General features: G+C 33.2%; 1 protein-coding gene across 2 annotated transcripts in view; it reads left to right on the forward strand.

Moving 5' to 3' along the window:
- The window catches only part of LOC114337798 (uncharacterized), a 140,523-nt gene that overhangs the window by 52,724 nt on the left and 63,698 nt on the right, over positions 1 to 24,101 (forward strand). For both annotated transcript variants that reach the window (XM_050646055.1, XM_050646056.1), the window contains exon 7: positions 930 to 1,119. In XM_050646055.1, the coding sequence (XP_050502012.1) occupies positions 930 to 1,119 (190 nt within the window). The remainder of the gene's footprint in view (positions 1 to 929; positions 1,120 to 24,101) is intronic.

Raw genomic sequence — 24,101 nt, forward strand, 5'->3', positions numbered from 1 at the left:
ATTTTTAATTCCCTGAATGCAGTTCTTGTTCCATTTCAGCGTTGTAATTCTTTTAACTGCATCCGTAACACCAATTTTTCTCTTACCTATTTGATTTGAAACTGTCTCTGAGAGATATATTCAACATTGACATCTCCTTGGCTCTCTGCCGCTTTTATCCTATTGATTATTTCTATGGTAAGGGTCAATGTTTCTGCTCCATACAGTAGAACTAGGAATATACATTGATCAAAGACCTTCCTTTTCAAGCAAATGGGAATATCGGATCTAAAGACTTTCCCCAGTTTTTCGTAAGCTGTCCATGTTAGTCATATTATCCTGTTTAACTCTGTTTGATTGTCTCTTCCTCATTTAATATCGCGGCCCAGATACTTATAGGTATACACTTGTTCAATTTGCCTGCCATTAGTTGAAATGTTTTTGACCAGTACAAGGTTGGTCATATATTGTGTTTTGGAAAAGTTAATTTTAAGGCTAAAAGTTGGCAGGCATGATCTACTCGGTCTGCAATAAGGACTATCTCATCTGCAAACCTCAAGTTGTTCAGAAACTACCCATGTATATTGACTCCAGCACTTTCCCAACTATTGTTTCTTATAGCACTCTGTAATAGAGCTGTGAATAGTTTAGGAGAGATGGTGTCTCCTTGTCTAATACTTTTCTCCAAGGAAAATATGTTTGTGTCGCCATAGTACATTCTCTCTGTAGCTATTGCCCCATTACATGTATTCTGAAGAAGAGCTCTGCCCCTATGATCAATACATACTGCACTCTCAATATTCATTTGTATTAACATGTTTTGTTATTTAATATATTTCCTTATTTATCCAATGACCGTTCAAGAAATACGACTTAAAATGGTCTTTAACACAACTTTTATAGCTATAACAGGCTAGTTCAGTCTTTCATTATCCTTTGATTTATTACAGAAGTGAAGATGAAGCTGAAGTTGCCGATGCTGAAACAGAATTAAGCAGTAGTGATAGCGAACCTCCAGATAGTCCATTGGATTCCAGTTGTCGTATGTATCCTTTGAAGCCTAGGCCTATTTTACAACGACGAAATACCATATCGGGTGGTACACCTACGAATAAAAGAGCTCATCCGTCCATTGAACAGGTTAGTATGACCCAATTCAGATAATTAGGCGTGCACGTAATAGATTTAATGGCATAGATTTAATGACATCATATCCCACTATTACAAACTTGACGGCAAGCAAATTTAACACATGTTCCCTCATATATTAGTTTTTTAAACGCTTTTCTTTAGTTCAATCGTTTGGGTCAAATATTTAGACGTTAATTTGACTGCCTTTTCTTCAATGCAATTTTTTTTATTATTTTAATGTTGTAATATTTACAATCTGTCCTTATCTAAGAACAATATGTAAATTCTTTGACAAAAATTGAAAATTTGACCTGTAGAGGGAGATCCAGTGATCACCCTCTTTACATAAATTAAATTAAAACAAGTTAAAAAGTTTAGTTATCACAGATTATTCGAATCTTCTTGCTAGGTCCACTACTTTGAATCTCTTCAGGCGTCGTACATCATTGTGGTCATCAGTGAGGTTGCTGGCTAACTCGTTTGGATGAGATTCTAGTCTCTTGGAATATTTTTTGTAATATTCTGTTATTACTGTTTTTATGGATGGCACATTGAGGTCTTGCTCTATCACATAGTTTGGCACGTACCAAGGGGCATTCAGCATTGTTCTAAGGACTTTGTTCTGGAATCTCTGCAGTATTTCTAGGTTAGTTTGACTGGCTGTCCCCCAAACTTGGATACCATAGGTCCACACTGGTTTTAATGTAGATTTATATATATCAGCAGTTTGTTTTCAAGAGATAGTTGAGATTTACGACCGATGATCCAGTACATTTCAATGCAAATGAATGAAAATTTGCAGATATATGCATTCGCGGGAACAATACACGAATAGTCAACAAAAATTTTTTTAATGTTTATTAATTGTTTAAATAAAAAAATGATTTTAATGGAAAATGCTTAAATTCTCTTGTTTTTTACAATGAAGAAACTTGAAACTTTTACAGATTGTAGCTAATTATATGAACTATACATAATTTCACTGTTTACGTTAATTGTTTACGTTATGCTTCATAAATAAACAATACAGTTTCAAATTTTTTTCGCTACTGTCTTTTAGTTTAGCAGGAAAGCCCTGTTGTCGAATAAAAAACATAAATTTATTGATCACAGCAGCTACCGGCTTTATACTGTTTCTCTTTGTCTTTAAGTCTGTGAAACAAAGAGAACTACTTGTACTATAAGTGTAAAACTCATGTTGTCCTATAGAAGGTCATGTAAGACTTTTGTTTATAAATGTGAAAGTTAGTTAAAATATAAACTGTCCTATGAAACTGTCTACACACTAAATTCTGTTACTTTATTTCCTCGATTTGATTTTGATTCAAATTGTTGGATCTTTTAATTGAATTGTATTAAAACAATAATATAAAGTCGATTCGCTAATCTGAGACACAACTGTCTAGTGACGTTGGTAATTTTTTTTGGGAAGTTAGGTTGCTAGACGTGACTGGAAATTACTACACAACCAAACATACCTGCTCATATCCAATATTATTAATAGTAAACAGACATAAATAACTTATGGCCTTACGCCAATCAATAACTATTTATTTACACCATTATAATGCATTGATAACAAATGAGAAAATTATTTATTGTACAAAATAAAAATATTTTGTAGAAATAAATTCCACAAGATTTGATGAGTTTTGTATACCTACACTCCTACTATTTCCAATAATCCTTCTTTTTTTTAATGAAAAATTAGGTTAATTTGATCATATATAGAAGGTATACATCCAACCATTGAGAATTTTGAATTTATAAGTAAAAACAAAAATAAACCTGTAAATACATGGTAGTAGCTCAGTTCAAAAACCTTTTTATTCAAAAAACACTTTGTGACTGATTCATTTCCTCTTGCTTTTAATATTCCAATTACCCACTTTATTTTAATCACATATTTTGTTAATGAATCTATTGTTATTTACAATCAAAACATATAATCTACTTTTTACTTAAACCTGGATATCGAAAAAACCTGTTGATATTTTAAATACAATAGAAGTGAATCACAACTGTCACCGTTAGTTAAACAAACATGTATCCACTGATGACAAATTGTAAAGAACGTTTTTCGCATTTTTTTAAAATCAAATCCATTTCTTTTCTATAAATAACTTTTCGATGATCTTATTTCCTCAAACAATGCAAAATTGGTGCATTAGTCATTGTTTTAAGAATCACTATCGTGGTTCTCCTTTAGATCCAGACTCCTTCACATCCTGTACAGATAAAGAGTTGTTTATCTTTCTTCTACAAATACTAGCGCTGTAGATATGTTTGTTTTTTTTTTAGAATAACTAACCGTTTCAGTTCTTTTCACGCTTCCTTCAAAGTATTTGCTTGTTTTTGTGTTTGAGTAATCGACGGAAGACGGAAGTGCAAGCAGGTTTTGGTGTTAATTTTAAAAACCTGTGCGCGGTTTTAAAGGTGAGTGTTGTTAATGTAGCCCGCTGTAAATTGGATTTTTATCTGTTTAACAAGATTTAGATAACATTGAACAAATACGTGTTAAGGAAGTTGATACTTATCGAATATTTTGTGTAAAGTTTATAATATGTGTCAATTTTTAATTGCAAGTTGTTTATTTAATATGTTTATTTAATATGTTACTATCTAAAAGATGTTAAATTTGAAATCAAAATTTTCCGTAGATCAAAAACGCTTTAAGGAATTTTCAATTAAAAAAGATATAACCCTTTTATGTGAGCTAAAATAAAGAGTCTTCTAGATTTGTAAATTAAAGTCTATAAATATCTTTGGAGCTACATGCCATAATAATTGTTCTTACAATTTCACGATCTTTTATGTCACTGAATGTTGGGTGCTTACGAAGAACAACGAATGAATGTTGCAGAAATGATCTGGCTGGACAAAAAAAATGATGAACGCATATCCCTCACAGAACATCGTATTTTTTATATAATTAATGTATAAACAACACTAAAAGACAATGTGTCAAATATAGCGTATAGTATCCCATGCACAAATTGCAATATGTAGACATTGGTAACTCGTCAAGCCAATTATGGGGGCGTATTACCTCACACAAGAGTGATTCTAGGAAATATCCACATAAGTGTAGTTAAAACAATCACATAATGAATTACACAGAAAAAAACGTTTTAGCAATGGAAAACAATTATTTTTAGAGATTTTTCTTGAGCTGGCTTTTATTTATGAAACTGATAAAATCATTAACAACAAGTCTGACATTACCAATTATTAAGTGAGATTTACTCACATTTATTTAGTTCACTTGGATAAAAAGTTCAATGCAAACAAACTACATCATAGCACCGTAGTTTCTAACGAATAAAGCTAAAAGCTGTTTTTCTTTTCGTTTCAGATGTAAAAATTCATCTAACTATAGTCCGTCCCACCTTGACTTAACAGTATAGGGAACATAGGCAATGCAGTAATTATGAGAGTTTTTAGCGCGGTGATGCCGATTTTATCAAAAAGAATTTGTAATCGAACATTACAGAGATTAAATTAAAACTGTTTTAGAAAGACAATCTACAATTTTAGGATTCGTATGCGTTTAAGTTTATTTGATATACTATAGTTATTACGCATATGAATCTTAAAATTGTAGATTGCCTTTCTAAAACAGTTTTAATTTAATCGCTCTAATGTTCAATTACAAATTCTTTTTGATAAAATCGGCATCACCGCGGTAAAAACTCTGATGGACTGCATTGCCTATGTTCCCTATACTGTAAAGTCAAGGTGGGACGGACATAGTAACATAGTATTAATAACAAACAGTAGCGACACTCTCGTCGGAGCCTTTGAAGTTTTTGAAGTCACGTTTTGTAGAGGCGGCCATCTTGTTTGGGACGAAAAATTACGACCGGACTGGCTCAATGAAAAATCTTTGTGGTAATCAGACTAAAAGCTCTATTGTAGGGCTTAGGGTTAGAAATATTAGACGAATTAAATAGGTCAAATAAATGATCAAATCTTTGAATGATCTCAGTACTTCCAACAGCTTTAGAAGGCAACATGTTAAAACGAATGTATAAGTTTAAACCAGCAGTAACTGTGCTACTCCGCATCTGAGTTGCTAGGTTAACCTTGAAACTACTTTAGATTGAAAGTATATGCAGAAGCGCAGTAAGTTCTGCGACTTTTTATCCCAATCTGTCTACGCGGAAAAAAATGCGTGACCTCATCAATGTCACAGAGTGTCATTACTGTTTGTTATTAATACTGTGCTAATAATAAAGTCAAATTATAAACAAGCCGCAAAAAAACTGTCATTTTCAGTCATCGTCAACTTTCACTTGTTGCTATCGTTAGAACATAAAATTTAATACGTTATTTCAATCAATTAAATTCCAATAGTTTAACCAATGTAGGATAGGTGTAAAGTACCCCGCACAAACTTTATGGAAATTAGGTCCCAGTGGATTTCGTTCATACTTTGGAAAAATACTCTTTGAAGCATCCTAATAAAAAGTTCTAGTGGGCACAACTCAATCGTATGAAGGATTTTCAAGATATGGAAGCACAAACTCGGAAAATTATAAGATTTACTGCGTATTCCAATTCTCTGAGTTACTGGTTATCTGGCAACATGTAGAAGTTTGGATCAAGGAAAAGTACTAGTAGTCTAGGATTTTTTCCTGGCTATCCAATGGCGACCTTTACTTTCACGTTGACCTTCAACGGACGTCGTCTTCTAGAGTTTCGAGGGTTTTCGGCATTAAATTTATATAAACAGACTCATGGGTTTTTGGGATCGCTAAACACGAATATGCCATCAGAATTGACCTCCGGAGGATATGGTGGCCAAGGCCACTGCAAGGGACGTCATCTTCTAGAGTTTCGATGGTTTTCGGCATTTAATTGATGCAAATGAATTACTGGAGGGTTTCTTGAGGTCGCTAAACACGAATATGCCACCAGAACCGACTCCCGGAGCACCTGGTTTCCAAGGTCAATGAAAGAGGCTCATCAAAGAGACTAACGCAAACGGATGAGTTATAGGTTTTTGGGAATGCTGAACACGAATAAGTTATCAGCACAGACACAGGAGCACCTGGTGCCTAAGACAGGCTATCTTCTGGAGTTTTGGAGAAATCAAATGGAGGAATCAAATGGATTACTCTTAGGTTTTTAACTCCAGAAGATAACCTGTCTTAGGTACTAGGTGCTCCTGTGTCTGTGCTGATCACGCATTCTTGTTTAGCAACCCCAAAAACCTTTAACTAATCCGTTTGCATTAATGTAGTACCAAAGACCCTCGGAACTCCAGGAGCGCCTTTCATTTACCTTGGAAACCACTTGCTCCGGGAGTCGGTTCTGGTGGCATATTCGTGTTTAGCGACCTCAAAAAACCCTCCAGTAATTCATTTGCATTAATTAAATGCCAAAAACCACTAAAACTAGAAGATGACGTCCCTTGCAGTAGCCCTGGCCCGTGACCCGTCAAAATAGCCCGGTCAAAACAGCCCCGTCAAAAAAGCCCCGTCAAAATAGCCCGGACACAAAATAGCCTCGACAGAATAGCCCGCAAACAAAATAGCCCCGACAAAATAGATCGCACACAAAATAGCCCCGGTCAAAACAGCCCCGGCTAAAATAGCCCCGGCTAAAACAGCCTCTTAGAAAACACCTCCAATAAAAAGTTCTACCTTTTAACGGAGTACCATTTATTTTAAATTACTATTCTATTTGGGAAATAAGCCACAATTTACGTACAAAAAATTATTTTATTAACGTTTCGACTTTCACTTCAGACGTCGTTGTCAAAATACAAAATATTAATAAATTAAACAAAAATCTTGTTGCTCAGTAAAAAATTCTTCTAATAATTTAATTTAATCTGACACATTCATATCAGCAATTCAGACGTACAGTATGGTACAAATGGAAGGAATAAATTCGTTATTTCGTAAACCCGCGACGTTAAGGAAAAATACTGAAATAGATAGATTTTTATTTTTAATCTCATTTGAAAGGTTATTTAATTCTCTATTTAGTAATATAAACAATTACATAATTATTTATACAAGGTGTCCAAAAACTTTTTTTTAATTTAAATTATTTGACAAAAAGGAAGAATGTATTTAATTTATGTAATTTAAAATGCATTTTACTGTTGCCCGAAGACAGAAAAAAATGTTTTGCATCATAAATAAACATTGATTTTCGCTTAAATTAAATGTTCAAACTTCCAAGAGGCAGAGAAGACAGGACTCGAGTTCTCTGAAAAGACCATTTTTATTTAATGTGGTTAAGATAAACATCTGAATAGAGGATAATTACCATTTCCGAAAAAATGTATTTTTAAGGAATTATTCCATGATGAATTCTGAAGGGAGCTTTTTTGTCGGGGCTATTTTGTCGGCGGGCTATTATTCCGCGGCTATTTTGTCTGCAGGCTATTTTGTCGGAGCTATTTTGTGTGCAGGATATTATGTCGGGGCTATTTTGTCGGAGCTTTTTAGACGGGGCTATTTTGACGGGGTACCGCCCTGGCCAACACGTCCTCCGGAGGTCAATTCTGATGGAATATTCGTATTTAGCGATCCCAGAAACCACCGAGTCATCTGTTTATATCAATTTAATGCCGAAAACCCTCGAAACTCTAGAAGATGATGTCCGTTGAAGGTCAAGGTCAAAGTAACGGTCTCCAGTGGATAGCCAGGAAAAAATCCTAGACTACTAGTACTTTTCCTTGATCCAATCTTCTACATGTTGCCAGATAACCAGTGACTCAGGGAATTGGAATACCCAGTAAATCTTTTAATTTTCCGAGTTTGCGCCTCTATATCTTGAAAATCCTTCATACGATTGAGTTATGCCCACGAGAAATTTTTATCAGGATGATTCAAAGAGTATTTTTCCGAAGTATGAACGAAATCCACAGGGGCCTAATTTCCATAAGGTTTGTGCAGGGTACTTTCTCCTCAGCGATAATAGGGAACTTGCATAAAATTTAAAATTGGAAAAAAATGTTATAAATCACAACAGAACATAATTTAAAACATGTAGCAATGATAAAAAAGTTTTGTTTGTCTTTCGTTTTTCCCCTAAAGACGATTAAAAATTCAAATTATTCCAGCCAGCAAAAAACGCGTCGTGACGTCATATGGTTTTGCATTTACATTTTACACCAAAAAGTAAACAAAATTAATTAGACATTATAAACGTCAGTAAAAAATACAGTTATGTGACGTTAAAAGTGTTTTTGTTCGTTTGAACTATTCATAGAAAATTTTTACTTTTACAAAATGGTTTTATTTTCAATAGTAAACCTTCTTTTCTTTTCTTCAAAAACTGTATCAAACTCCAATCTCAACAAACTGGTATATATTATTACAATGACATAGGATAAATGTCATTAGAATATAAATATTTTTCCTTAATTACCCTATGACGAGCTGGCCAAATACCCAAGTAGGTGGAGGCCAATAAACTAAAGAAGGAAAAGAAGAATGTACCTAAATATACCGCTGTGTCTAGGTACACGCTAACGTGTACGCAAATAAAAAAGTTAGTGTCAGAGTGTTGGAATTTGTTTAATAATTGCGTTGTGTTTATACTTTAATTTAAATATTGATTAGCAAAGAGATTTCTTATTTTTTATTTGTTTAGTGTTTGTTTTTAAATTAACTATGCAGTGTGGACAATTATTTAGTTCAACGTAGAATGAAGTAAACACTTCTGTTGTATATAGGTATATTATAAATTTATTAAAAAATTTTTAAAATTCATCCACAAGGGAGTGGTTGTACAAAACGTTTTCGGTCAAACTGACCATCCTCAGTGTAAACGTCCAGTGTACAAGTAATTGAAACTAGCCACTTGAATAGGTGTAAAACCTCAAAATAACATTATTGCTACATTATGAGCTGTATAGTAATCGACAATAAGTCGATGTCTTAAGATTAAAAATGTATCACATGTGGATGTATGTCATCCTTGCTCGGAATTAGCACAAGGTTGTGATCAGGTGAGAGGTTAACAACCAACTTGTTAACCTCTCACCTGATCACAACCTTGTGCTAATTCCGAGCAAGGATGACATACATCCACATGTGATACATTTTTAATCTTAAGACATCGACTTATTGTCGATTACTATACAGCTCATAATGTAGCAATAATGTTATTTTGAGGTTTTACACCTATTCAAGTGGCTAGTTTCAATTACTTGTACACTGGACGTTTACACTGAGGATGGTCAGTTTGACCGAAAACGTTTTGTACAACCACTCCCTTGTGGATGAATTTTAAAAATTTTTTAATAAATTTATAATATACCTATATACAACAGAAGTGTTTACTTCATTCTACGTTGTCTTAACAAAGGTATACAGCCAACTACAGGGTTTACCCTTTTAATGTTTTAATTATTTAGTTGTTTTAATGAGTTTATCAACATTTTAAAACAGTATGAAAAAGTTAAGAGACTATAAATTAATATATATTTTTTTAGTTATAAGTGAAATACAATTAGTATTACAATATAGTACAATATGTTACAATTTAGTATATACAATATTTAGTATTACCGTCCAAAATTAAAATAAAAGGAAGACCTAAAGCTTTCACAATAATAATTAACTTGTTATGAAGCTATTTCCTTGTGGCATTTTTGTAATCAACTATTCTAAATGGGAACTAAGCCACAATTTAACTAAAAAAATGATGTTATTAATGTTTCAACGTCTAAATCGGACGTCGTTGTCAAAATACAAAATATTATTAAATTAAACAAAAATGTTCTTGCTTAGTAAAAAATTTTTTGTAATATTTTATTTAATCTGACTAATTTTTGTATTTTGACAATGACATCCGATTTGGACGTCGAAACGTTAATAAAATCTTTTTTTAGTTAAATTGTGGCTCATTTCCCATTTAGAATAGTTGATTATAATAATTAACTTATGTATAAAAATTATTTTAGCAATATTTAGTACGTGTCATGTCAACTAAATACATATATTTATTTTGCTAACCTAAATATATACTTTTATTATATACATTGATTTATTACAATTAAGTTTGAAACATCTGAATAGTTCTGCTTCCCTTCCCTTAACAAATATTTTTCTATCAAACAAACACTAAACATATCAAAATAGCATGTATTTACCAAAATATACAGTCACTGCGTACGTTAAATAATGACGTCACTGGCTTGATGAAGTTTAATTCGCGTGTATGTACCTAACTTTTTTATTTGCGTACACGTTAGCGTTTACCTAGACACAGCGAAATATAACCATAATAATAACTAATGTAAAACTAGGTGACGTCACGGGCCGTTCGAACTACGTTAAAATACCGAAGACTTTAAATTTGTACTTCTAACGCTACGGCTCCACGGGCTGGAAATTGACGCTAGCAGTAGCCGCAAAACGAACTTAAGGTTCCACGGAACGGAATAGGAATAGCCGAACTGAACCGACTACGCACAAGTCCTGTAGTCGGTACAGTTCGGCTATTCCTATTCCGTTCTGCGGAACCTTAAGTTCGTTTTGCGGCTACTGCTAGCGTCAATTTCCAGCCCGTGGAGCCGTAGCCTAAGTTATTATGAGGTTTTGAAGCGTGAAATTTTGGAAATCTCATTTTTATACAAAACTGAACATTATTATGTAATAAAAAAAATGTGCAAGTTCCCTATTGTGCTGGAGTTATTCGCGTGTAACGAAAAAAAAAACATAATAATAAATAGACCTGAATATATACAGTGATGAGTGCGCCAAGAACCGGCAAAATAACGCAAACGATGGAAAACATAATACATTGTGAAATAAAAAGAGATGAAACTAGTAGAGGTGGGAAATTATCAATATCAAAAAAATAAAATGACGATTGTTTAGCGTCATTTAAGCGCTCACTTCTGTAACGTGAACAGTCACGTGTTAGATTTTATCCCACAATACGAATTTATATACGAATTTACAACAAATTTTTATTTTATAGTATTTTTATTTACTTGCTATGTTAGAAATAATATTTCTAACAATTATTAAAACTAATTGGCTCTCCCCAAAGCCATAAATTCCACAAAAAGAAGAAGAATAAGAAGAAAAAAATACCTACGCATTACTACACCCTTCCTCGAGGCACACGAAATTTTTTCAAAATTGCAAAATTTTTCATCAAGTTATCGCGAAAAAGGAGAAAATGTTAGATTTTATCTAACAGCGTGACTGCTCGCGGGTTAATTTTTATATATAGATTCAATAGGGATGTTCACTAATTTTTAAATATAGTTAAATTCAATAGATTACAAGGTATATAAAAACGTAACAATCATAAAACTGTTTAAAAATGTATATTTTTTAAGATAAATGAGTTCATAATGTTGATTTTCTTGGAGGCTAGAAAAACGGTACCCTGCAGCGAGGCTACGGTCTGTGACGTCAGCAGTCGTAACGTCTTTGATCGACGACCAGTTACATCGATACATCAAAAAACAGTTCTGACAAGATTTTTATTACCGTTCCAGCCAATTTAAAACAGAAAAAGAAATGGTTTGTTGCAGCTAGAACTTAAAATAACTAACTTAAAGAACTAACTTAATAAAATAAACATTATAGAAGTTTTCCAGAGACTTTCGGCCCTTGGTAATAATGTAATTGTTCTTTCTGCATTTACATTTTTCAAAAATACTTATTAGTTTTCTCAGGATTCGAAAAAAATGAATGAATTTAAATAGCATTGGACCAAGATTTTGCACCTACCCCATTAAAGAGTAAATGAAAAAGTTTCGGGACCTCAAATTTGTATTCCTTAAACTGGGATATTCCTAAAAACGGGATTCTAATAATACATACAGTAAAAGTAAACCTTGAAATAACTACATGTGGATGTAGGTATGACTTTATATTATATTAAAATCATTAATAATTTAGTGAAAAGATTGGTTGAAATGAAAATGTATAATACCCAAGTTCAAAAATATTTTTTACCTTGGAACAGTTGTCAACTCGAAATACGAAACAACAGAAATAAGATCTAGAGTTGAAAAGAACATAGCAACATAATTTAACAACATGCATGAAAAATATTTTCACCCATTGCGACATAATATCTCTCCCATTAAAAATGCGGCTGCTAAAATGTTATTATTTCCGGTCTTGCTATATGGCGCAGAGGCCTGGACAATAATGGAAACATTAATGAAAAAGCTAGAGGCATTCGAGATGTGGGTGTACCCACGTATCCTCAAAATATCCTGGGCGACCCACACCAACGTACAGGTATTGCGTCGAATGGGAAAACAAAAAGAAATCTCTTTTACAATTAAGAAACGAAATCTTAAATATTTCGGTCATATCATGAGGCATGATAAATATCGTATACTAAAACTGATAACGCAAGGTAAAATAGAGAGCAAACGCGGACCCGGAAGAAAAGACACTCATGACTTAAAAACTTACGCCAATGATTTGGACAAAAATCGATCGAGTTATTCAGAAACGCCTCAAATGAAAATAAAATTGCCATGATGATAGCCAACGTCCACAACGGACAATGCACATGAAGAAGAATAAAAATATTTTTAATACACCTAACCAAGGTAAAGTACTAACCAGCCAATGTATGTATACAATATACATGCGTACAATGCATGCATACAACTTTCTCTATTTTTTTTTTGTGGAGTATTAAGCATTTATTTTTTCAGCTTAAAGAAGACATGGAAAATTATATGGAATATACACTCAGTAAAGCTGTGGTAGATTTATTTTTTTACAAGATGCCAATAAATCATACACCATTGTTACATCTACACTACAGTCGGTAGTTTATACGAATCGGCTTTCTGAAAACCTTCTTCCATTTTATTTGTTTATTTTTGTAAAACCCAAAATATGTCCTTACAAACAGTCTATCCACTTTAAACTAAACAAATTCACTATAAAACTCCACTTTAACCCTGATAAAACAAGAAGAGAACAAAATAAAATGACCTGAAACGTCAAACAGGTAAACAGTAACACTATGAGAATGGCGCGCGCTTGGGGTATGCAACTAGTGACGTCAGGCCAATAGAGAAGCGTTCTTGAAATTTAAAATAATGCTAGATTTCTAACAAAAGATTTTTTATAGAAAGGCTTTTTCAATTTTGTTGAAATTTTGGACAATTATTCCTAGGGTGTTTCTTAATCGTTTTACATGTTTGAAATGACTTTTTAATTTTTTGTGAACATACCTATTACTTACAACTGTAGAAGTGGAGCCCTTAAAAATCATTATGAAGAATTCTGTACTGATAAGTAGGAAGGTCTTGAGTAACAAGCCCATTAACACTTTCAAGTCCGCCGACACGGCTCCCGTGTTCATCCTGTTCTGTGTCCACCGACACGGCTAGCGTGTTTACATACATTTCAACAATATTCCAATGACTGTATAAAAGTGGCACATGAGGCAAATATCAGATATTGGCCTGGAGCTGAAAGTGTTAAAAAAATCGATAACATTTTATAGCTAAGATAAAATGTCATAGAAAGTAACTCATCTATTGAGAAAACTAGTAGCGCAATCTTGAGAAAACTGAGGACTAATTTTACCATATAAAATTTTAAATGGCTTAAAATTCCAAATAAAACTCGATGCATCCATGTAAAAGCTGTTGAATATTGCATTGTCATCTAGTGCTGAGCTATTCAGATCTCTCGCTAGTCGGGAAGTATGTTTAAAATCGATTACAAGATTTTTCCTGGACAAAGTGACTAAAGAGGCAGACAAAGGATATGTGAAGGACGAAGTATATAAAAACGTGTTAAAAAAAAGTAATAGAAATGGACTGATTTTCATCTCTATTTTAATAATACCTACAGTCGGAAAAGTGAAAGAATACCCATGAACGATCACATCAATCACTTATTTTGTATTTGCTGTCGTTTTCTATAAATGACAAACGTTGGTTATAGAAAAAGACAGCAAATACAAAATAAGTGATTGATGTGATCGTTCATGGGTATTCTTTCATTTTTCCGACTGTACTTCAAATATTGCGTTAAAAAGCGTTGAAGTTGAATTGCTTTTCATCGCTTTTTATCGATTTTTCAACTTACTAAAAAACTTAATCAAAATCGATATTATTGACCTTTTTATGTACTTATCAGTACATTTAATTATTTGCTCATTTATGTATGAAAAATTAATATTGTTTAAAGGCTCTCTGACCATATCCTTAACTTTTAACGAACAGTTCAAACAACCAAATTACTACTAGACAAGGCGAAAACATGAGACATTCCAGAATAAGGTTCAAGAAGTCGCCCACGTGAAAAGTGGTCCAAATTTTTCTTAACGATTAATCACATTGCAAAAATCAATATTTTCGGCACATACTAATTTTTTTAGGTTTTATGGGCAATTCTGAACAAAAAAGGTCTCTTATAATTTTTCTCTAAAGTTGATCGTTTTTGAGTTATAAGCAATTTAAAATTGAAAAAAAAAAACGAAAAATGGCGATTTTCAAGGCTTAATAACTCGGTTAAAGGTTATTATTATCAAAGTCAGAAAGTGACTAAATCACAGTTTAAAGCCCGCCCTACAAGATCCTGAAGAAATTTTTGTCATTATTTTATTACTAAACTGTTATTTTTAAGTAATAATATTAAGCGCCGTGCACGTATTAGGCTGCCGTCCATGGTGAGTGCGAGCGAGATGCCATTCCGGCAGTCAATGGTGCATCTTACTCGCACTCACATTTACAGCCGCGTCAATACGATCTTACTGCTCATTGATAATAATTAAAAATAACAATTAGTAATAAATTAATGACACAAATTTCTTCAGGATCATGTAGGGGGTGCTTTAAACTTTGATTTAGTCACTTTCTGATTTTCATAATAATAATTTTTAACCGAGTTATGAAGTCTTAAAATAGCCATATTCGCGTTTTTCAAATTTTAAATTGCTTATAACTCGAAAACGATCAACTTTAGAGAAAAATTATAAGACACCTTTATTGTCGAGAATGGTCCAGAAAACCCAAAAAAAATTTGTCCGGACCGAAAATATTGACTTTTGCAATTTAATTAAAAAAAAAATTGTTAAAAAAAATTTGGACCACTTTTCGTGTGGACGACTTCTTGAACCTTATTCTGGGGTGTCTCACGAATGTTTTTTTTTTTTTTTTTATTAAACACCAATAAGATGCTTAAGAACATTACAATCTGATCAAATAATGTGATCAATGAGCAACTTATTTCTAACCTAAATTACTACTAAAAAACTTAAGACTAAGGACAAACTCGATAGTACCCCCTAGGTTCTGTTAATATATTGCACAAATTTTAACTTGTACCATCACTTGCACCGTGCACTATTTTTCACTTAACTAACTCGAAGGGTTTCTTCCTCTTGAGTCTTCTAGCTAGATCCGTGTTGTCGAGGAGCTGGATGGCCTCAACATTGACGTGTTGAAGAAGTCGTTGTTCGTGACTCTTGGCAAATTTTTCTATGGTCTTGTTAACAGTATCCATGTCTAGGTCCCTATGGAGATCACTGTTCCTATAGTACCATGGAGCGTTGACAATGCTCCTTAGCACTTTGTTTTGGAATCGTTGAATGATAATTAAATTTGTATTACTAGCGCAGCCCCATAGTTGGATGCCATATGTCCATATAGGTTTTATAATCTGTTTATACAAAAGTATTTTATTGTAGATTGAGAGAGTGGATTGTCTTCCCAATAGCCAATACATTTTTTTATACTTCATGTTAAGCTGTTCTCGTTTCTTTTTAACATGGGCCTTCCAGCGTAGCCTAGCGTCTAGTGTAATACCCAAATACTTTGCGGTGTCGGCATATGGTATCTGTGTATTATTTAAGTTAACAGGAATGTATTGATTTTTCTTGTTTGTAAAATTTATATGCACTGACTTCATTTCGTTTAATTTAATTCGCCAGCGTTTAGTCCACTCGTTAAGTCTGTTAAGAGATATTTGTAATTTTCTTGCTGCTTCTTCATGGTCTTCACCTACGGCTAAGACGGCAGTGTCATCAGCAAAGGTAGCTATTGTATTATGTTGTACTTCAGGGATATCACTAGTGTATAATAGGTATAGGACCGGTCCTATCACACTACCTTGTGGTACTCCTGCATTGATTTCCTTTAGTTCCGAGTAGGCTTCTTCTTGCTTAACCCTAAAAACTCTCTCTGATATATAAGATTCCAATAATTCTCTGTATTGTCTTGGCAAAATCCTGCTTAATTTGTACTTAAGAGGATCGGTACGTATTTTCGGCTGCAATGCAATTCAAATGGGGATTCATTTTTTTCGAATCCTGAGAAAACTAATAATTATTTTTGAAAAATTTAAACCCAGAATGAAAGATCACGTTATTAGCGAGGGCCGAAAGTCCCTGAGAACTTCTATAATGTTTATTTTAATAAGTTACAGGGGTGAAAAACTAAGAGAAAATTTAGTGTGATTTTTAATTTCAAATATATCATTCAAAATAATTTTTTTATTTATTCTAAGGGACTTTCGGCCCTCGGTAATAATTTAGTCTTTCATTCTGCGTTTAAATTTTTCAAAAATATTTATTGGTTTTTTCAGGATTCGAAAAAAATAAACACAATGCCGTGGTAATATTCTCCAAATCTATCTTTGTCTTACAACGCACTCAGCCGAATATAATATTGTCAGCATATATTGTCAGACACTGACAATCAGTGACAAATTTAAATATTTGACATTGCATCGGGAATATGTTGAGTTATTGATTAAATATTATTGAAATATAGTGTATTTGATGAATTGATTTAAGACGTGAACTTAATAAAAAGTTATTTATTGTGTATTATTTGTGGAAGATCCAAGAAGAGAATATAATATATTCTGTGATCCAAGTATTTTGTTGTTAAAGATGTTCAAAATTGTAAGCGTTCCATAACAATATATTATTAAAAAATCACTTTAACACTTTTCCTCTTTTCTCGATTGAGTATTAGTCTTTGTTGTACAAATAAATTATTACAATCACTGAATACATAGTTAGTGAAAAAATTATCACATTTATTAACTGAATTAATAATTTCCAATTATAAAAATAACAGTTATCCAAGAACATTCAAAACCCATCTCTTGAAATTAATAATGACATTTTCAAGTAGAATGACATTCTAGTAATGTTTACATATCCATACCAGTGTGAATTTTACTACGCGTAATTTTTCGTGTAAAGACAGAAAAAGTAGGGATACACGTAAAATATTTGCGAATTATGTACCCCTAGCCTTAAGTCCTTCGTGCCATACCTTATCAAAAGCTTGCGCTACGTCGAGGAAGACAGCTGAGCAAACTTTCTTTCCTTCTAGCGACCTCTCTATTATATCCGTTATTCTATGGACTTGGTCGATAGTTGAATGACTTTCTCGAAACCCAAACTGGTGTGATGGAATTAGAGCCTTAGCATCTATGAGAGGTTTCAACCTTTTCAGCAAAAGCTTCTCGTACAGCTTTGAAATTACGGGTAGCAATGAAATCGGTCTGTACGATGATACTGTATTTGGTTGTTTTCCAGGTTTAAGGATCATTATGACCTCAGCCACTTTCCATATCTTGGGAATATATCTTAATCTGAACGAGGCATTTATGAGATATGTCAGTTTTACTATGGCTTTTCTAGGAAGTTGTTTTAAGATTTCCCCAGTAATTAAGTCAAACCCAGGTGCTTTCCTGGGATTGATGTTTGATTTAATTTCGTCGGCCACTTCTTTTGGGGTGACTAGTTTAATTTCACCTTCTTCCTGTGTGGCATTTTCCCATTGCAGTGTGTTATCACCTTCATTTGGCTGGAATGTTTCCTCGAGATATTCAGCAAATTTATTAGCCTTCTCTAAATTGCTTTTTGCCCAGCTTCCATCTGTATTTCTTAGTGGGGAATTTTGCATTATCGGTCGTTTTAATTTCTTAGTGGCTCTCCAGAGGGAATAATCAGTTGTGCTATCATTTGTCAATTCTCTTAGATAGTTACTAATTGATTCGTTTTTATTTTTTTTAATTTCTCTTTTAAGCTGTTGTGTAGCATTATTTAGTTTTGTTTTATCAGATGGAGCTCTAGAGCGTTGCCAGATCCTTCTGAGTTTTCTTTTTTCTTCGATTAGCTTTCTAATTTCTTTAGGGTAATTATTACCTTTAACTCTATGAATCAGTTCAGGTGAGTTATTCCAAGCGGCTTGTTGAACTTGTTTAACAAAACATTCCGTTTCTTCATCAAGTTCATATCTAGTTTTTAGTGAAACTTTGAGATTGATTGTTTCTTCTAAGTGAAGCTGAAAACTCCGCCAATCTGTTAGTCTATTAGTCAGTTTAGGAGGTGGCTGGCTTTGAATAACAGTATCGCTAACTGTGAGAAGGATGGGTGAATGATCGGAGTTCATGTCCCAAGCTTCTTCAATATGTAAATAATTAACAGAAATATTTCTAGTTATAAAAAAATCAATCAGGTCTGGAATTTTGTTGGAATCAGTAGGCCAATAAGTCGGTTTACCTGTTGAAAGTGTTTCACATTTTAATTGCTTAACTGCCTGCAAGAGTTCCTTCCCCTTTGTTGTAATTATCCTAGAACCCCAATGGGTGTGCTTGGCATTAAAATCACCACCAATTATAAATCTTTTGCCATGTCTATTCAAAAATTCAAGATATTGATCTTTTTTGAGGTTATGTTTTGGTGGAGAGTAGACAGCGGTAACGATAAGCTCAAAAGATTTTGTTTTAACACATACTGAAGTAGCTTGGAACATTTCTGTTTTGTAGCATATTTCTTGATGATGTCTAATTGTTTCTTTTATTATGATAGCACTACCACCTCTGGCTGTATTATCCGGATGTAAGGTATGGTATACTTTAAATCCTTTAAAATGAATGTAGGTTTCATTTGTAAAGTGTGTTTCAGAAATGAGACAAATGTCTATTTTTTCAATGTCTAGGACAGTCTGCAGTTCTTGTTGATGCTGCAGTAGTCCATTTGCATTCCATTCCATTATCCTCAGACTATCTGGCATTAAAATTCTTAGGAATAGCTCCTTTGGTGCTATATTCTAATCTAGTAATACGCTCATCCATTTTGGTCAGTGTTTCCAGTATTTGTTGGAGAGTGCTCTCAATGTTAGAGCTGTGTTTTGGGTTAGTACTTTCAATTTCTATATTACCTCTAGCAGCTTGGCTGTAGGTTTTTTTGTTTTCGTTGGTTTTGTATATCGGATTCTGCTGCTGCACCCTTTGTGGTTGTTTAGGTATTGTAGTTCTCTTATTTCGATTGTCTTTTAACTTCTGCATTTCTTTTGCTACCATGCATCCTCTGTAGTTTGCAGGATGACTTTCTCCACAGTGGACACATTTTGGTTGGGCATTTTTAGGTTTATCACAATCGATAGTCAGGTGCTTTCCGGTACATCTAACACATCGTGGTTGCTTTGCGCAATATTTTTGCGTATGACCAAAAGCTTGGCATTTTTTGCATTGAGGCACGAGTCTGGATTTTCTTAACGGCAAAATCTGAACTCTAACTTGTAATATATCAGAAATTCCGAATATTTTATCGATATTTTCATCGTGTCTGAATGATAACATGAACATATTAAGAGGTTGTTTAGTATTATACTTTAGCTTGGGTGTAGCTTCGATGAGCTTATAGCCACGTCTCCTCATTTCTTGGACAATATTATTAGGCTTTACAGAATGATGTAATCCAGTGGCCATTACTTTAATGGGCCTATTTTGCTTGTTTTCATAGGAATGCCATGAATATTTCTTATCATTTAATGCTGCGGTAAGCAGTTTAAAATCTTCCTCTTTTTGTACATTAATTTTTATAGTTTTGTCGTTGATGACTTTTATTTGAGAATTTTGGTAGCTAAGTACCATAGCATGAAGATCGTTAAAGTTGTTCTCCCCTTCTACTATAATCGGTGGGGGTTTCTCAATTATTTTAGGTTTTTCAGGACTTTTTGTGTTGTTATATTCTTCTCGTGGTGGTGTTAGGGAAGTGTCCATTTTCCTCTTTTTCCTGTTTTTCGCACGAATCCACTCTGTTTCCTGTGCAAGATCATCTTCGTCTGTATGATACTCAACCGTCTGTTTATCGATATTGTTAGACAGTTTTTTCTCGAGCAGTGTATATTTTTCATTTAATTCATCAAACATTTTTTGCATGTTAATTAGCTGGTTTTGTAGTTGACGAGTTGCTTCCAAGGCCTTGTTCTTCTCGGCCTCAGATAATTTCCAACTGCTAAATAGCATTTGTTCATTTTGTGAACGTTGATAGTTTTCTTGAAACAGCACATTATCCTGCTGTAATGATATCGCTTCATTTTGCGATTGGTATAAATCTGGTTGTGGAAACATTTTATTGTGTTTCTACTTGAATTTCCATTTTACACTGAGTCACGAGCACAGTTTTATATGGAATCTCTATTCAGAAATTTTAAATGATTTAACAAAAACAATTAGCAAATAAAAATTAACTACTCTCACGAATGTGATTGTGCAAAAGAATCTCATGGGAATATTTTTTCCAACGAACCCGCCGTTTTCGCCTTGTCTATACCGACTTTTTGTTACTTAACGACTACCGCAAGGTGCACTCAATCAATCAGCAGGTCGATAGTGATAGGGATTTATCTACGCCTATGTAAATAACTGATTTGGATTCAAAAGTATATTACACAAACAACTTTAAATTAAATAAACTGATAGAACAAATTTCCGGGAAAGGTTGTAATGAATTTAAACCTGTAAAATAAATTCTTTTTAATTTTCCTGTTAAAGTAAATTACCTAATAAATACGAGATAATAGATATTATGAAAGTCAACATCTTGGATCATTTATTTATAGATGTTTAAAATAAATTTTATTTATTTTATTTAATTATGTTTAATTTTGTATAATTTTATATAGTTTTATTTAAGATTATATTTTATTTAATTTATTTTCTAAAAATATTTTAAAATCTCAATTAGCCAAATCGATGCGGTATATATCTGTATTTATATTATACAGTACGTAAATCGTTCAGCTGGACATAGGGAACATACATTGTATATATTTAGATACATAAATACATACATTGTGTTATATTGAGATACTTGTGGCAACTGAGCTCTCTAGATGACAATATGGTTATTAGCATTAAGGGGCATTAACCTTAAAACTCATTTCGACTGACACAAATAAACGTCAAAATATGATGTAGTAGCTGAATATTTTTGGCCTAAGGGAATGAGAAAACTGTTTAGTTTTGAAATTAGTTTTTAAATAAAAAATATTTTAAAAATTAAAGTAATATTATTAAATCATTAATCATAAACTTTGTTTTTGATTTATTTATGGACAGCCTTGCTTCAAAAGTCACTCATTCTATTCATTCTAACAGCTCTATTGCACCAAAAACTCGTACTCGAACAGAAGCTTCAACTAACACAGGTTAGCACAGTTGCCACAATTCTCTCCATGTATATTCCCTATGTCCAGCTGAACGATTTACGTACTGTATATATGTATTACTGTATACCGCAAGTTAACTGCACGCGTCTAAATTTTTAGAATGACGCTAAATATGATTTCGGGTCCTTGCAAAAACATCATACCGAGCGATAAGAAGTATTCACTTTAAAAATATTAACAATTAGGATTTTAAACAAAACTTGTCAACGTCGCGAATCGCAAGTACAATAAAACTATTCACATAAACAGCTAAGCAGTTGTCGAACAACTTAGCGCTCTGTGCCGTAATTTGAAATTTTCTAGCGCACACAGTATGTTACTTTTATTCTGTAAACTCAAACTTTTTATTCTAAAACTCAAAATTTAGACACTGCAAATCCAGATTTTCACCAAACTGAGAAAGAAAAGCATCTTTTATTTCTCGCCATGTCGAAAAATTTTTCGAGCCAATGAAATCAAGAGCTTTTCTCTCCAATCTGCTTTTCACATTAAAAGGAAAAATTTGCAACTCCGCTTTGTCAAATTGTGTACAAATGAAAGCAACAGAATCTATAAAATAATGTAATTTTGAAGAACACCCATCAAAAACATTTATAAGGTTGATAGCTTTGCCACAGTTAATATAATTATTAGAAGTACTAACTGAAATTGTATCGGCGTAGTTGCTGTTGCGTCGTTAGTTGCCATTGTATTAACAAAAAATAAATTAAACAAATAAAAATGCAAATATTTGATATGCCAGCTTAAAAGTTTGTAAATAGCAAAACAAAATAATTAAAAAAAAATGAACACAAATAAAAAATCATATAATTCGACTAACCTCAAGTACTTCCTCTGTCTTCTGTGAGAACGTTGCACCTTCCCAGATCAAGTGGCTTACACTGGAACGGGTGGGGAACGTTGCACTTTCTTAGATCAAGTGGCTTTACACTGGAACTGGTCGAAATTCTGAGCTGTATGCAGTTAGTATGGTGGCCGTTATGTTGTTGCTTGTTCTTCATGATGATGGTTGCAAGTGGAAATGCTTCACCATTTCCAGGGTCGAGTGGCTTTTCACTGAAGCTGGTTGAGAGGATTTCACAAAGTTGCTAGTTGCGCCTCCCCAAAACTTCCGAATTGCTTTGTGGATTTACACGACAAGTGGCTTTACACTTGGAATTCTTCAAAGTTGCTTAAGGGTTCCTTCAGTTTTCCTCGTGGCCTTACACTCGGAACGCAAATACTAAGTCACTAATTCTCCAATTTCCCAATTAACGATCAAAATGAATAAAAAAGGCTTTAGTTTTTAAATTGGGAATCCTACTGACTGCGCCACTTTTATTCTGTCTAAAATGATATGTTCGTTGGAGAATTAAAGTGACAAAACTCTGAAGTAAATGCACAAATTTATTGGAGACGTTTACAGCTTAGATGTACAGACGATACTAAAACTAATAATACAAATTCTTTCTTCAACCTTTTCGTTGTCCATGAACATTTCGCTGACACCGCGACACAATTATAAACGTAGGTCTCCGATGTAGTCTAAATATTGAAATAATAACATTAACACAGTGGCGTGCTCGCCATATTCGGCCCTGCCATTTCCAACTATCGAATGTGAAAAGTGGTACTTTTCAGGAGAGCAAAATAACTCTTTTTAGAGATTCCTAAATCAGCGCATTGACAAATGGGAAAAATTTTTATATTTTTTGTATGTAATGTTTAATCCTTGTTAGATTGATAGAAAATTTGAACTGCTTATCATTTTTTCTTTCCAAAAAATCACATTCATTACTTTGCTTTTTGTATTAATCAAAAATTTGTTTCGGTCCGATGCACAGTGGTCCAAAAACCCGAAAAGATGGCCAAAATATGAAAGCGTTTTTTGATTTGCATGAAATTAGACATCCAAGGGTTTTTGAGGTCGCTAATTACGAATCCGAAATCTAAATTGCAAAAAAACAAAATGGCGGATGTAATATGGCGGGTATATATATTTTAAATATATGTCATACCGTCGAAATTTGATATCCGGGGGTTTTTGAGGTTGCTGATTACGAATCAGAAATCTAAATTTCAAAAAACAAAATGGCGGATGCAATCCGCCAATTTTTTATTACGTTAAATTCGATTATTAATCATATGAAAGTCACAACTAATTTTTACTTTATTTTCCAACAATACTGTACCTGACCCTTTTATCTACCATTTTACCCTACGATACTGAAATAACTAAAGATCTACAGTCATAACAACTACCTGCATGCTGCGACATGATCTGTTTATTCTGCGTTGATAACGATTCATATTGAAACTCATAGCACAGAGCGCCTGAACAAAAAATTCTCGCAAAAACAAAGGGGCAGATAGTGGAGGCTAATTTTTTTTTTAATCTTAAAGAGAGAAATATAAGCTAAAAGATGATTGTAGTAACATCTTGGAATTCAATGGAATATATAACTATTTGGCTATCTGAAAATTAAATTTTTTCAAAATATATTCTTTCTTATTACTTAACTTCAACTTAAAATCTACTAAATGTAACACATATACAAATATTTTT

This window comes from Diabrotica virgifera, chromosome 3 (genome assembly GCF_917563875.1).
Source record: "Diabrotica virgifera virgifera chromosome 3, PGI_DIABVI_V3a".
In the NCBI taxonomy this organism is placed as follows: domain Eukaryota; kingdom Metazoa; phylum Arthropoda; class Insecta; order Coleoptera; family Chrysomelidae; genus Diabrotica; species Diabrotica virgifera.